We start from the raw sequence: 15643 nt of genomic DNA, 5'->3' as shown, positions 1-15643 counted from the left end.
CACCAGAGCCCACACAGGGTCCCCCGGGCTTGGCCGGGGCTCCGACATGAGCTGGTACACTCGGGGTCCATCCACCTCACCCCTCTACGCCACCGTCTGCCACTCCAGCCCCAAGGAGCAAGGCTCCAGCAGGCTCCGCACAAATCAGCCCGGACAACGGCCAAGAGCAGCAGTGTGACTCGGGAGGTGCCAGGAAGGCTGTCCTCTGCTCCAGTTGCAGGAGGGGGGCATAGTGCAGAGTGGCCCTGAGACCCGCCAGCCTGGTCCTCAAGGCCTCAGTGGGGTCCACGGCACAAAAAAGAGCCCCCTGTGGCAAGCAGGTGCCCACCCCACTGACAGAGAAGGCACAGGGGAGGCCAAGTAAATCACTTTTGTTCAGAGACCTCCCAGGCCCCAGGAGCCGCAGCTGTACAGAGCAGGGGACAGAATAAAGAGAGACTGGTCCCAGGGGAGTAACCTGACACCCCTTGCCAGAAGCTGAATGCAGTGGGTTGTTTTTTCAACTTCAAGTTCTGAGCCCCTGGTAACAAAGCCAGGTCTCTCCCCCAATGGAGAAATCTCTCTGGGAAAGTAAATCCTGATGCTTTTTGTCATCCTGCAGGAGCTGTACCTGGGATGGGGTTGGGCCACCCCACCTTAGCGGAGGTGACACCCACCCACGCCTGCCAAATGCGGGCCCACAGGCCGCGCCTGTCACCGCATCTTCTCAACCTGTCAGGAAGGCCCAGAGAAGTGAAACACCCCCAGGGACAGACTCTGGGACTGAAGGAGGGTGTGAATTTGGATCTGCCGGCTCTCCTGCTCCCAAGTCCTACTTCTGTGCTCACCTGAGCAGCCCTCCCCACAACCTGAAGGTGGCCCCGTCCATCTCACCTTACAGACAGTGAAATGGAGGGGCAGAAAGGAAGGCATTTCTCTTGAGTCACAAAGCTCACACTCAAACCGGGGACTCTGCCCTGAGGCCACACCAGGGCTCACCACGCCCCAGCCTGCCCCAGGGTCCTTGCTTAGATTCAAGTTCAGTAAACACAGATGTCCCTCCACGTCAAGCTTTCCGTGCCAAGCTTTCCTGATCACGTTCCTCTGGTCAGTTGGGGTGGGGGTGGGTGGTCTCCTGAGGCCCCCTTCCAAGGCACATTTCCACATACTGCATCGGTCTTCGTGGAATTCAGTGCAGGGTGTTAAGGCTTGGGGAGGAGGCACAGGGGGCGTGTTCCCTCTTCCTTTCCAACCTCCTGGAACCTTTGGATCCAGAGCAGCCTTCAGGCTGCTCAGCACACACAGAAGGCTCCTGCATGGGTCCCACACCAACACCGACTCTACGTATTAGCTCCTCTTTAATGAACATGCTCGTATTCATGGCCATACACCTTGTTCTTGAGTTTCGCCACTCTCAAGTTTATCTGTTGGCATCGGCTTTGCCTCCCAGGTCAGGATCCCAGGGAGAGGCAGAGCATCCACCAGGCCATTCTCTTTAGCACAGGGGTCTGCACACAGAGCCCGAACGTGGCTGCCCGACCTCTGCACAGCTGGGAAAAATGTCTGCTTCTCAGTACGGGTGGCCCCCTGTGTGCCCAGGTTTCCAGGTCTAGCCCAGGGCCCAGCCATACTTAGGAAATGCCCAGTTACTATCTGCTGACTATTGCATCTGCTCAAAAAATTCTAGCTTTTGCCGGATTCCGCCCTTTTACTTTCCAGGACACAGAAGAGAAAACCATTGCGTGGTACTGGAAAAAAAATCGATGCTCCTGTATGTACCCTCCAACTCTAGACAGAGCACAGTTGCCTCTCAGTTATGCAGGAGCTCAGAGCCTGCAGATTCAGTGTGGGGAACACTGACCCCTGCCTCACAGCCCCCTCCACACCCACTCGGCTTCTCAAACTTACATCCCATCTGCACCCCACCTGTGCACGGGACAGCGAGGCCCAGGGCAGGAAGCTTCGTCCGCCATCCACTCTGGCCGAAACCCTGGCACAAGCAACATCTTGGGTCAGTCACACCGATGTGGGGCATCTTGCACGCACGCAGTGCCTGACCTTATCCATCCTCTTTTGGGAAAGCATTCAAAGCACTGTCCCGGTGCTCACGATTAAAACTAGTTTAGGCGGGAGAGAATCCTACTCTCTCAGAATGTTCTCCCCTGAGACTCGCAAAGACTGCCTGAAGTAGGAAGGCTTTAATCAATACACCCATTTCACAGATGAAGATCCCGCAGCCCAAAGAGGGCCAGTGCGGATCTGAGAGGCGCTGGCTCTTCTAGCACCTTGCACCCCCAAAGTGTGCCCAACAGTTTCCAGAGGAAGCCCTGCGCCGGCCTCCTGCCGAATGACCTGGAATGAGCCAAGTGCTCAATGCTAATGAGCTAATGACCACTGTGATGGAGGCAGGGAAGGTGGAGGAGATGAAGATACCAACTATATAGCATTCAAAACGTCTTAGACTAACAGTACCAACTACAGGGACGCCTGGGGGGCTCCACTGGTTCAACTTCTGCCTTCGGCTCAGGTCTAGATCTCAGAGTCCTGGGATTGAGCCCCGCAACGGGCTCCTTGCTCAGCAGGGAGCCTGCTTCTCCCTCTGCCCCTCCTGCCTCATGTGCACACGCGTGCGTGCGCTTTCTCTCAAATAAATAAATAAAAATCTTAAAACAAAATACTAACTATAGGGCATTCAGACTGTCCCCCACATTAGCCATTTCTGCATCTGTGAGGATTCTCCAACAGTTTCTCAAACCCCAACCCCCCCAGCAGCCCCATTTCCTACCCTCGGCTCAGCAGCCTGGGTATGAGGCTTGGTCATCCCAACAAGACGTCCTAGCCATTTCTCAAGCTACCGGCTGTGGTTGGATTTTCCACTTAACATTGTTAAGAGATCAAACTGTCTCTGACATTGTCATACACAGGCCTTTTCAGTTTCCTGCTGGCAGATTCAGGTTAGATAAGCATTTTAAGCATTAGAGAAGTGATACTCCCAAGTTCCTCTCCCTACCCCAACCAGGGCCCCCATCTCCCCATCGTGAAGAGGTGCACTGTATTAGATCTGCTCTTTGGGGAGTGAACCTGTAAAAACACGACACAACCAGACACACCCACGCATAGCAGAGGCTTAGACAAAAGCCAGCTCCCAGGCAACTCTGGAGGAAGCCCTTCACGGGAGATCCTGCAGACTCACACACTTGACTCAGTCATCAATTGCCATAGAGAAGAAGAAAACAAATTGAGCTGAGCCTGGAAAGAATGTCCGTGAACTTGGAAAAGCACTTGCTGGAAACTGCCTGGGGGGTGCAGTGACCTCCCCCTGGAACTGCCCAGGCCCCACCAGCTGGCAGCCTACCAAGAGAGACTGCAGATCTTGCTGGGGGATGGCCAGCCACCATATCCCTCCTTCCCTGCCTGCATAGTAGTAAAGTGGTAAAGGCCAATCAGAGAGAAGGTATTACAGCTTCTCCCTAGTAAACAGGACCATCAGTTTATTTGTTCTGATTGGAAGTAGTGGGGGTGGGGTGTGTGTGTGTGCAGAAGGCAGAGGACCCTTTAAAAGGGGTGAAGAAAGTAAACTGCTCTCGGAGCCCCCAATGCTAAAGGCACAAGTCTCCCATCCCTGCTCTCTGATGCACAGAGATCAACTTTGCAAATCTGGGCAAAGGGAGAGCCCATGGGAGGAGCTCCCCGGGCCTCAGTGGGGGTGTGTGTGTGCACCCCACACCAGTAACATACCATATCACCTCTAAATTGGGCCGCCCCTAATCTTAGTCACCCGGTCAACGGAAATAATCCCAGGCCTCTGTTTAAGACGCTGTATCATTTCATTTTCCCTTTCCATCCGAACCTTACCACAAAAGTAAAATGCTAGATGAACAAGATAACCGTGACCTTCACGAGGGAGGCTCTTCTTGATTTGAAAATTCACCACCACCAGCCCAGGCCGGGTGAGGAGTTTTCTGACAGATCCTGAGGTGGGGTGGGGGTCACAGCCTATTCCCCCCTCCATTAAGCTATACGTAAAGATGAACTGCGGAGGCTCATTCTGTGCACTTTCTGGTTCCTTGTAAAACTTAGGTGTTTTGGTGCAAAAGAGAAGCAAACGTTTCAGGAAATAAAAAATGTATAGTACTGGGCACCTGGGTGGCTCAGTGGGTTAGGCCGCTGCCTTCGGCTCAGGTCATGATCTCAGGGTCCTGGGATCGAGTCCCGCATCGGGCACTCTGCTCAGCAGGGAGCCTGCTGTCTCCTCTCTCTCTCTGCCTGCCTCTATGCCTACTTGTGATCTCTCTCTGTCAAATAAATAAATAAATTCTTTAAAAAAAAATGTATAGTATTGACAAGAGCCCTGCAGAGGAACCTTCTACTGAATGGCCCTCCATGAAGTGATACCAAGTCAATCAAACGCTCAAGCAAAGCTCAGCAGCGGGGAAAGATCCGACTTCTAACAGCCAGCTCCAAATGGAACGGTCAAGAAACATGCCCAACCAGTTAGTCGGTCAAAGGCCTGCATGCTGACTTAGGACAAGTCGCTCCTGGTTGGAGAGGGCCTGCGGGGTCCACCTCCCCGTGAGAGCACGGGCGTGGTCTCCCCCTGGAAACACCCTGCGATGGGTGCGCACGTCTGCGGCGGAGCTGTTCGCCTGGTGTCCCCTGGATCCTCAGCGGACTCCCATCCTCAAGACGGAACCAGGGGCACCCACTCTAGGAACCAGACACAGAAGGGGCAGCCGGCCTTGGGCCCGATGTCCCACCACATCCACTGCCTGTGATGGCTTCACAGCTGGCCCGGGGAATCCAGTTTTTGAGAAACTGTTTGTATTCCAGCCCAGGACAGGACTGGGACGCAAGCAATCCAAGGCCTGCCACAGAGCGTTTCTTGCAAGGGGCCCGAGGGGATTTTCCAGGCAGACATTGCAATCCCACCTCCACGACACCTACTGAGCCTCTCCCACGGGCCAGGCGAGGTGCTGGGCACTCAGCGGCCCGTGAGGGCACGCCTGCTCTCTCCACCTCGCGTGGGACCTGTGGGCCAGCTGCAGACGGGCACCCTCACCTCCAAGCCAGCGAGGTCACAGGGAGAAGCCATGAGCTCGCCTTCCTCGTTCTTTTTCCCCTTTCTTTGTTCTCCACCTTCTAGATGGTTCAGCATCTCCTTGGTGGGTAGATAAGGCAGCAGAGATATGGTCACTCAGTCACTCATCACTCCCTCCCCTTGATGAACCTTTCAAAAGCGTGAGCTGTGTTTAAAGCCAAGGAGGCCCTCCCAGGGGGAGTAAGAGCTTATCCACTTATCAAGTTTTTTAAGCGAAAAGAAGAATTGTAAACAGGGGTCTTGTCACTGTATTGAACCTTCTCTGGCCTTGCTTTGCTTGTCTCTAAAACGTGGGTGTTGGAGGAAATGAGCTTTAAAGCCTCTCCCACTCCCAGCTTTGTATTACGCCAACTACATACACTGTAGAAAAGTTCTTGTTATTTTTTTAACACCAAGAACAGAGGCTCGGCTGCCTAATGGGATCATATATATGCATGGTGTCTTTCAGCTGAGGAGACCCGAATCGTCTTTATTTATTTATTTTTTCACAAGTTTTATCCATCTATTTGAGAATGAGAGATAGCATAAGCAGGGAGAAGGATCAGAGGCAGAGGGAGAAGCAGGCTCCCCACTGAGCAGGGAGCCCGACGCGGGACTTGATCCCAGGACCCTGGGACCATGACCTGAGCAGAAGGTAGATGCTAGACCAACGGAGCCACCAAGGCGCCCCTATGTGAACTGTCCTTAAAATAATAGTTGTCTCCTGAAAAACAGCATAACCAGGGTTCTGGGAGGCCTGCAGTGGGACTCAAGGTTTGGCATCAGAACTGTAGCAAGTTTTGTGTGACGGGAGGGTCCTGGGACGAAGACAATCGGTTCTTCGGACCTCTGGGGGGTCTCTCCCACCAGGTGCACTGGGGCCACTGGTCTGAGGGACATCTATGATGCTGGGTGCTCCTGCTCCATGTGCGGAGACCAAGTCAACAGTACCCCGACCCAGGAGAGGGCACACGTGGTCTCGGGAGAACGGGACATACAAAATCGCAAACATCCAGTTGTTCAAATGGCAGTTGGCACCTACATGGCTTTTCATAGGATGCAAGAGCTCACCTTTTGGTTGTGTTTGATTTCCTCAACAGTTTGCTCCCCGATTCGTGAAAAATACATCTTTCCCTGGGGCCAATTCTACCTGGTCAGGAAAAAAATCCCTGCAAGGCACACTCTGTCCTGGGTTTGAGGGTCCGGCGTGCACGACCTGCCATGCTCAGGTTCTGTCTCTTGTCAAAACTAGAGAACCTTCCACTCCGAAGGTGTGGCCACAACACAGGCTAGGAGTTCCTGAGTTAATTCTGAATCAGTTGCCTGTTGATTACCAGAAGTCTATGCAGTTTTCTCTACCAAGATCTAAAACTCTTTCCATCAAATACTTTATGATTCTGCCTTTAGCTAACTACATTGAAACCTGCCAAAATTAAGCTTTTTGAAATGTGATGTAACAAAGAACCCATCTTCCGGCAAAGGGAGGCAGATCGATTAATGGGTTGTAAATAAAAGCACAAAATTAAATGTGCCCAATTTGGGCCTCGGGTCTGAGAGGCCACACGTTCTGACACCATGACATGGACTTCACAGATGCCAGGTTTTACTTCAAGTCTAGAATTTTACAACCACTGAGTTAAACAGACCTCCAGGAGATCATCTTCACGCAATACACACATTTTAAAAAGAGGAAACTGAGGCACAGAGGTTGTCCTTGGGTCTCTGTGCCTCTGAGTCTTGGTTTTCTTATCCCTAAACTAAGCAGAGGAATGCCGAAATCTCACCTAGACGGCTCAGGGTCCTCCCAGACCGCAAAGGTGCGGAGGCCTTGTCAGAAAGATCCTCTCCACCGACTGATAGGAAAAAAGTGGGCTCCGTCTCAAGCAAACAGCATGTATAACCTGAACACCAAACCCCACCAGTCCAAGCCTTCAAGATTCTCATCCAGAAAAGAATTCTCTATTTAAAGGTTTTCACCATGACGTCCATTTTTTGGTACATATCCCTCTAAGGCTTTAACATTTTCATTTGGTTTACCCAAAACAAGTGTGACACGTTTCAAAACCACATAAAATCGTTTTAACTTAAAAAAAAAAATTCTTTTTAAGTAGGCTTCATGACCAATGTTGGGCTCAAATTAATGACCCTGAGATCAAGAGTCATGTGCCCCATGGACAGAGCCGGCCAGGCACCCCCACGTAAAAGCATTTTAAACTGTTTGAATTTTTTACTCTATGTATGAGTTCGTTTTTCACACACACACACACACACACACACACACACACACACACATACCCCGAAACAAACACAGAACTGGTCACTATTTTTTTTTAAAGCAAAGGAAACGAAATTCCAAGGGCCCCTAAGAAATCGTAAGTACCAAGAAGGCCAGAATTCTATATGATACTTCTTTATGGAATTCCCCAGGGAAGTAGGCCAGCATTTTGTTTTAGCCTCTGTATGCATAACTGATAATGCAATTCTGAAGTAAATCAATAAAATCTATTTTTTAGGTAAGATGCATGCGTATTTTAACAGACCCTTGAAGCCTGGTGTTCCCAAGGCCCGCATGCTCTTAACAGAGTGACAGAGGGAAGGCAAGAAGTGCTGATGGGATTTTTAGCTTCTTTAAGAACGACCAGCAAGAACACCAGCTTTGCTCAAGTGCAATTCACTTCTGTTCAGACTGCAGAGAGCAGTAAGTGTGAAGGTGTGTGAATTTAAGCCCCAGACATAAGGCGTGCAACACAGTTGCTTCCGAGTGAATTTCAAACATGTGAGCCTTTATAAACAGACAGTTGCAAAGCCTTGGAGCACTCGACTTCAGGGCCAGGCCTGTGTGTCAGGCTCATCAGGAGCAGAAAGCCGGAGGCACAGCTCCTGCATGTGGAAGCGGCGGGGTGGGGGTGTGGGGGGGAGACCAGGCTTGGGACCACATTCCCGCCTGGTAAAAAAGCCACAGCTCATTTGCATCATCTAAATGGCTAAGTGATTTTCAGAGTGCAATCCCAAAAAACTTGCTTTGCACTTTGTTTTTAACCACAGGGAGGGCTTCTGGATTCTGGTCCCTGGGCTGTGGGGCTTCCACCAGCAAGCAGCAGCAGGGGGACCCGACAGCCATTGAGTGAACAAAGCAGCCTGTTTCAGGCTTCCCTGGGCTGTCACCTCTGCCCGCACAGTATAACCCACAGTCACTCCTCTGCGGGAGGAAAAAACGAGCTGCACAAGGCGCAAAAGGCTTAACTCTAGGGAAAGGCAACGCAGGAAAAAAAAAGGAAAAATTTAAAAAAAAAATCTCAGTGTGGGGCTGAGGGCCAGGAATTGGTTGCATAACTGGAAGGCTGAATGTGCAATATCAAACCTGTAGGTGTGAGTGGGTGTGCAAGCGTGTGAGGGTGAGTGTGTATGAGTGTGAGCACTTGAGTGCATTGTGAGTGCGAACACTAAGAGTGAATGAGTCTGAGTGTATGAGCATGAACCCGAGGATGTGTGAGTGTGAGAATTTGAGTATGCACGTGAGCATGTGAGGCTTGTGAGCATGAACACGAGGGGGCAAGGGTGAACGCAAGTGTGTGAACAGGTAAGTGTGTCTAAGTGGTGTGAGCGTGAACGGTGAAGGTGTGAGTGTTAGCACATGTGAGCACAAACAGGTGGGAGTGTGAGTGAGCACATGTGAGTGTGAAACGACTGAGGGCGTGTGTGAGTATAAGCATGTGTGAGCACGTGCAAGTCTGGGTGAGGGCGTGTGCGTGAGCATGTGTGAACGTGAAAACGTCGGGCGTGTGTGAGGGTAAGCATGTGTGAGTGTGGAACAGCTGAGGGTGTGTGTGAGCTCTGAGCATGAACACGTGGGGGCGTGTGTGTATGTGTAAGCACGCGTGAGCATGGAGTGGCTGAGGGTGTGTGCATGTGAGCGTGAACAGGCTGAGGATGTGTGTGTGTGAGTGCTGTGAGCATGAACACGTGAGGGCGTGTGTGCATGTGAGCACTTGTGAGATTGAACGTGTGGGGGCATGTGTGAGTGTGAGCACGTGTGAGGCCATGTGCACATGAGCCAGTGAGGCCGTGGTACCTGCAGCGCAGCGCAGCCCCACATGGGAGCAGCCGGGTGGGAGAAGAGCAGGGGCGGCGGCAGGGGCATCCCCCAGCCACCCCGTGCAGAGAGGTCTACAGAGTGCGGAGGCGTGCAACCAGAAAGCCGAGTCAATCAAGATGTTAGGCCTTCTGTAGACCAAATATCCTTATCAGGTAACCAAGGGATTTTTGACCCAATGAGCAGAAGTTTTGGTGTCACAGATAAGGCTCCACCATAACAAGCTGTACAAGAAAAAGAAAACTTGGCTTATCATGCAAGCACTCAACCAACAGTGAAAAGTCCCTAGGATCCCATAATTTCCAGTTGGTTACCCACCCTTCCCCCACGGGCGCACCCCCTCGGCCTCACGTGACTCAGAGTGACGCTGCCCGGGATTTTTCCCTGGCTCTACTCTTGAGGGTGTCTGAAAACCTGTGTAAAGTGGGGAGGAAGGGTGGACAACAGGCAGGCCTCATTTCTTTGTTATTTTTATTTATTTTTAAACAAGGAGCTTGAACCCAGGACCCTGAGATCAGGACCTGAGCTGAGACCCAGAGCCAGAGGTTTCACCCGCTGAGCCCCCCAGGTGCCCGGCAGCCCTCATTTCTACCCGAGGACCTGCTGGCTCACAGAACATCGCTCAGCCATCTGGCCTCTCAGTTGGCATCCCTCCAGCAAATGAAAAAAAAAAAACATAGCACCTGTCCTTATTGATCTCCCCTTTAACTGACTTCCAGACAACAGCCCTTTTCAAAGGCTGGGACACAGAAGCTGCTTTGAGAGACAGCCAATAGGAGCTGCTAATCCGCCCCTAGAAAGGCCAAATGGAAAGCTGGAGAACGAGTTACAGCCACTTGGCCGTGCCAGCGACGCGCCAGGGATTTAAAAGCAAATGGGAAGCATAGAACCGAGAACTGTCCTCTCCAGCAGGCCTGTAATTGTGGGCACGAAGGCAGAGAGACGTGAGCCACACCTGCATCCAGAAGCCTGTCCCTCCCATCCCGGGTGCACCGTTCCTCCCCCCAACCCAGTATGCCTGTGCCCACAGCCCTATCCTGTCACAAAACACCGGGCTGATCGGGGCCAGATTTTGCATACACATTTGCCTCTCCTTCATCGGCATAAAATAGAGTCTCCTGAACAGGAATGCTCAGTGTTCAAAAATTCAGACTGTGATTACTAAAGTGGGAGTCCGAGAGGGACAGGCTTTGAGGTCCAAAATACCTTCAAGGAGGCCAAGTAGAAACAAAGTTCTGAGCACCTGCAGTTGGAGTTACTGCGGTAAGTCGCATAGTATTTGATACTCAAGATGAAGTCAAAAGGCTACCTGCTGTAATAAGATGCAGACTTTCCCCCAGCGTAGCACCAGAACCCCTCCCCTTGCACACTGAACTAGGAAATTCCCCATACTCTGGAAAAGTAAGAGAAAGTCCAGACATTTTCAGAAGTGTTAGCGTCAACTCTTAACGTCTTCTGTAAGACACTCTCATTCTCCTAAGAGTGAAAACAGCTTGGGACTGAGATTAACTGTGTAACAGAAATAAACTCCCATCTCCTGCCAGGGACAGAGCAAGATGTCAGTATGATCAATCAAAACAAATGTGGCTCAGGTGGCTGGGCTCGGAGTCCTGGGATCAAACCCCACTTGCTATTCCCTGCTCAGTGGGGAGTCTGCTTCTCCCTCTCCTTCTGCTCCTACCCCTCCCCCCGCTCGTGTGCTCTCTCTCTCTCTCTCAAATAAATTAATAAAAAGTCTTAAAACAAATGCACTTGAAAACATATCTGAAATGTACCTACACCAGCCAGCAAGCATACACATAGGGAACTCTAGCTTGGGCAATATAACCAAATATAACATTCTATTATTTTTGAAAATTGCATAGCTCAAAGCATGGTGTTGTTTTAATTCATACCATCAAACTGTATCTAAGTTACAAGGATCCCACAAATATCGTGCTGTCCTCTTCACCCAGGACACCCAGCCCCAGCACAGCCCTGGGATTCAGAGCCTGTCATAGAATCCCATGGCTTGTTTTCTTGGCCCATGAGTAGAAGCCAAGGTAATTCCATGATCTTGTCAGTCTTCTTCTGCCCCAAGGTATCACAGAATTGTGTTTCGCCTGATCAGACAAAAGCTATACTCAGCAGCTCTGTTCACTATCTTTGGGGACTTGGAGAATTTCTGGTAACGTTCATGAACACTGTCTCCCTGAGAAAGGAGTGGTGACCTGCCAGAAATGTACCTTAAATATTGTTTTTTAAGATGTACATAGAAGTAGCAAGTGAAGTGACTGACTCACTATCCGAGCTACCGAATACACAGCCAGTGCTCGGCCACCTCCCCAGCAAACACACCTGGAGAGGATGGTGAAGTTATGACCGGCCCAGGGCCCTGATCGGAGTCTTCGTGACTCAGGAGAAAGTAACAACAGGGGCATGCAAACCAGTTGACGGAAAATCTCAGAACGAAACTTACCACTCTGGGCTTCTGCTGGTCCAAGGTATGCAGGAAGGCGGAGTTGGGGTCCAAGCAGCGCTCAGGGTCACTGGAGATGTCCTCCTCCGAATCTTCATAGGAGGAAGAGAAGCCGGTGGAGGAGGCAGATGAAGAGGACAGTTTCCTCAGGGGAAGGCTACCGCGAGGGCTCCCCTGGGCCTCCTCCATGGTCCCATCCTCCTGGGCACCCATGTCTGTGATGATGACCGCTGGTATACTGCTAGGGCTGCAAGCCTCTCTCGGGGAAGTCTTATCCTTTTGATCTGGGGAGAGCAGCTCCAGGCTGGGGTGGGCAGCTCCGTCCTGCTGGGGGCTTCCCCAAGTGTCCTCTGACTGCATCCCTGTGCCACACGTCCAGGCCAGCTGGGCTGCCTCCATGGGGCCCAGCCAAGCCCCAGAGCTCCCAGGCTGCACCCCCAGCCTGTCCCCAGGAAGGCACAGTGGTTCTTTCAGCTCTTTCACGGCTTCCCAGGAAGGCAAAGTCTCCAGCATTCCCCTGAAGGGAATTCCTGCCTTTACCTCCTGTGTCCCAGGCTGTGCTAAGCAACTGCCCCCAAGCAAGCCTCCTGTTGTCAGAGACCCTTCATCCACTCCTCTGGAGCTCGGCAGAGGCTCCCCGACCATGGAGGCCCCACCCTGGGTCACCTCTGGCTTTACCGAGCCCAGGTCTGGAGGTGGCCTGACCCGGTTGGGGGCCTCAGAAAGCTCCAAGCTTTGCGAATTCACAGTCCTGTCCTCTGGCCTTCTGGCTTCAGGCACTCCAGGGCCCCCCAGGCCACCAGGCAGATCTCCTTTCCCCACCTCCCCAGAGGGCTCCCCGTTTTGGGGCCCTTCCCTCTCTGGGGCTGGGCTTGTCTCGTTGCCCAGAGGCTGCCCCTGTCTCTGCACCAGAGACTCCTGGGGGTGCACACCACCGAGTTCTCCGGCCCTCTGAGTGAGGTCAGGGTCGTGTGGATGGTGTGGCCCACTGGATGTGGCTCTTGCTGTCCCCTCTGTGGCCATCCCTAAGTTCACATGGATCAGCCCCAGTGGGGAAGCTTGGCAGCTGCGCCTTTGGGAAGGCAGAGTGACTGTCTTGTCGATTTCCACAGCTCTGGGCGAGCAGTGGGATCTGGCAGGGGTCCTCTTCATTCTTGCAGAATCCGCTGCACCCTGAGCCCCTGGTCCTGACGGGGCCGCGGGGCCAGGGAAAGGTGCCACTCCCTCGTCGCCCTCTGAGAGGCACAGGCCCAGTGCCCTTCCTCTCAGGCGGGAGGAGCCGGCCTCTGCAGTCTGTAGACATAGCTCCCCCCACGACTTTGTCCTCCGTTCCCCACTCTGAGCCAGGGCCCTCCCTGGGGGCTGACTGCTGCTGCGGAGGGGGCAGGGAGAGGGAGAACGAGCCCTGCCCAGGCGCGGGCTGCGGGGCACTTGGACGGCGGAGCTCTGCGCCTGGATGTGCGCCTCGAACATATCCACTTTCTGGTTCACCTGCACATTCTGCAACTCACGCTGCAGGATTCGAAGCTTCCTCTGGGTCTCCTCCGGCCCCGGAGGGGAGAGGGATCCTGCGGTCACCACCTGCTGCCCGTCCCCTCGAGCGCGGCCCGCCCAACTCGGGCTGCCCACGCTGCTGCCGCCACAGCCGCCGCTGCCGCCGCTCAGCCTGCGCCGGCCGCCCCGCCAGCCCCCGGGGCTCCCGGGCTCCTCGGGCGACAACGACTCGGCGGGGGGGAAGAGGAAAGAGGCGCCTCTCCCGGGGCTGAAAACGCTGCCGGGGCTCAAGGCGGCCCTCCCCGGCGGCGGGGGTGTCTCGCTGCTGCTGGGCCGGGGGCCGCCGCTCTTCACCTGCTCGGCGCTATTCATGATCACCAGACTGTTGAGGGCATAGCAGTACACAGCCATAGTACTGGGTCCGCCGCGCTGCCGGCCGCCGCGGCTCCCGAGCGGGCTCCGCCGCTGGCGCCTCCTCCTCGCGCGGCTCCCGGCTCAGCCCCGGAGACCCGGCGGCCGCGGCTGGGCGCGCCGAGGCGGTGGCATGGCCTGGGCTGCGAGCGGAGGGGCAACACCGAGGGCTCAGCCCCGACCCAAAGCTCCATACACGACAGCGCCGCTGTGGAGACACAAGAAGGAGAGTCAGGACCCCGGAGGGCGGGGGAGGGGGACGGCCGAAGGGGGGGGGGGGGAGGTGGCGGGAGTAGGGGCGGGGCGGCCCGCTAGCCTACGTCGGGTGTCCGGGGTCACTGGACCTCTCGGGACCCGAGTACGCTGCTCCGCGCGGACACCAGCGCAGCGGCGGGTGTGCGTTTCCCGAGTGCGCTCCCACCCCTCACCCCCAGGGTGTGATGCGCTTAGAGGTCCTTGCAGAGTCCAAAATCGAAGATTCCTCCCTAAAGCCACACGGCGGGCGGGGGCCCACGTACGGCTACTTGGTTCCTAAGTGTGCTGCGTGCAGGCGCGGCTGAGTCGGATCTCCCCGAGGGTGCGGACACTGCATCCACCGTCTGCGAGTCTCCTCTGGCCGAGCAAACCCTGCTCGAAGCGGGAGGAAGGGCAGCCCGCCCCTGAGCCGCAGCATCTGCCGCTCCACCCTCTCTGGCCTCAGGCACCCAGGCGGGGGAAACCTGAGCGGGACCTGCCTCCCCGCGGCTACCTGCGCCGGGCTGCGGGGAGGACGCCTGCGCGCCGGCCGTTTACCTCCCGGATCCCGAGCTCGGGGTGGGTCCCTCGGCCTACCAGGGCCTGGGCGCGCGGCGGAGCCGCAGCCGAGGGATTTTTTCAGCACTGGCCTTGTCGCCTGTCCCCAAACAAGTGTGTTTTGTGAGTGTGGGCGCGCCTGCGCGCGCCCGGAGCCGAGGCGCTGCACGTCCCCTGTACCGGAACCAGTACTCGTTGCCCCTGTCGTCGCCCCCAGCGGAGGCGTGTGTGTGTGAGCGCGTACAGGGAGCCAAGCCTCCGCACCCCCTGTGCCCCAAGACGCGGCTGCCTCTGAGGCTCCGGGACCCGCGCCCACTCGGAGGCACCCGGGGGCCCGCGCGCCTGCAGCCCGGCTCGGCACCCCGCCCCGGCCCGCGCTCCGAACGCCGGGCGCCGCGGCCGAGGGCCGGGCTCATCCGCATCCTGGGCAGCCTCGCCCGGCGCCAGCACAGCGGCTTTGCTGCCCGAGCCGGGGACGCCCGGTGCTCGCGCAGAAGGCGGCCGGGCCGGCGGCCCGGAAGGCAAGCGGGTGGGACGCCCCGAACCCGTCCCTCCTCCGCTCCCCACACCTCGGCTCCCGCCGCCCTCCCGGCTCACACTCGGTCCGCGTCCCCGCTTCCCACCTCTCTGTCTTTCCAGAACCCGGAACGCCCAGGTTGGCTCCCTGGCAGGGGAGGGAGGGCTCGGAGGCGAGAGCAGTAAAAAAGCCGCCAAACTTACCTGCAATTTCTCAGCTGCCCGGACCCGAGCAGACTATATGGCCCAGGGACGCAGACCTCGTTGGAACAAGATGGCTTGAAAAGTGAAAAAGCTCAGGATCGACCTCCCCAACGAGCTCTGGAAGACAAAAAAGGGGAGCGCGAACGCTGGGGGAGAGCGCCCGGGCTGGGACCGGCGATCGCGCGGAGGCTCCGCGGGCCGGCCCTGCACGCCCTTCTGGGCCGTGCAGACACTACCCCTGTCAGTGTCTGCTCTGGCTACTTCAGTGTTTGTTCAATGTGCGATTAAAAAAAAAAAAATGGGGGGTGGGGTGGGGTGGGGAGGAGGGAGGAGGGAGGAGGGAGAAAGGCGGGGGTTTGGGGGAGGAAAGCAGGAAGGAAGTTGTGAGCCCGTCTGGGGTTGAACTCAGCGGAACAAGTTTTTCTTTTCTTTTCTTTTTTTTTTTTTTTTTTTTTTTCTATTGCTTGGCAAGACCGAGAAAGGGAAACACTTAAAAAAAAAAAAAGTTTCCATTGTTAGCTAACAACAACAAAAAAAAAGTCTTTTGACTTCTGCAGGTTAAAAGATATACGATCCATTTTCCACCCTTCCCCCCCAGCCTTGCTGATGTCTTGCTTAT

The 15643-nt window shown here is 54.9% G+C and overlaps 1 protein-coding gene across 3 annotated transcripts in view; it reads right to left on the bottom strand.

The window, feature by feature from the left end:
• ITPKB (inositol-trisphosphate 3-kinase B) overlaps positions 1-15282 on the bottom strand; it is an 87515-nt gene extending 72233 nt beyond the window's left edge. Inside the window, exons 1-2 of one of the 3 annotated variants that reach the window (XM_059146886.1) lie at positions 15025-15282; positions 11608-13720 (exon numbers count right to left, since the gene is read on the bottom strand). In XM_059146886.1, the coding sequence (XP_059002869.1) occupies positions 11608-13512 (1905 nt within the window). In that variant the 5' untranslated portion in view covers positions 13513-13720; positions 15025-15282. Of the gene's footprint in view, positions 1-11607; positions 13721-14030; positions 14179-15024 lie in introns of those variants that run through there. The other 2 variants (XM_059146883.1, XM_059146885.1) reach the window with 2 other exon arrangements.
• Between the last annotated feature and the right edge of the window lie 361 nt (positions 15283-15643).

Source organism: Mustela lutreola, chromosome 14 (assembly GCF_030435805.1).
Source record: "Mustela lutreola isolate mMusLut2 chromosome 14, mMusLut2.pri, whole genome shotgun sequence".
In the NCBI taxonomy this organism is placed as follows: domain Eukaryota; kingdom Metazoa; phylum Chordata; class Mammalia; order Carnivora; family Mustelidae; genus Mustela; species Mustela lutreola.
Note: the sequence above shows the minus strand (reverse complement) of the source record. Positions and strands in the feature narration are given on the sequence as shown.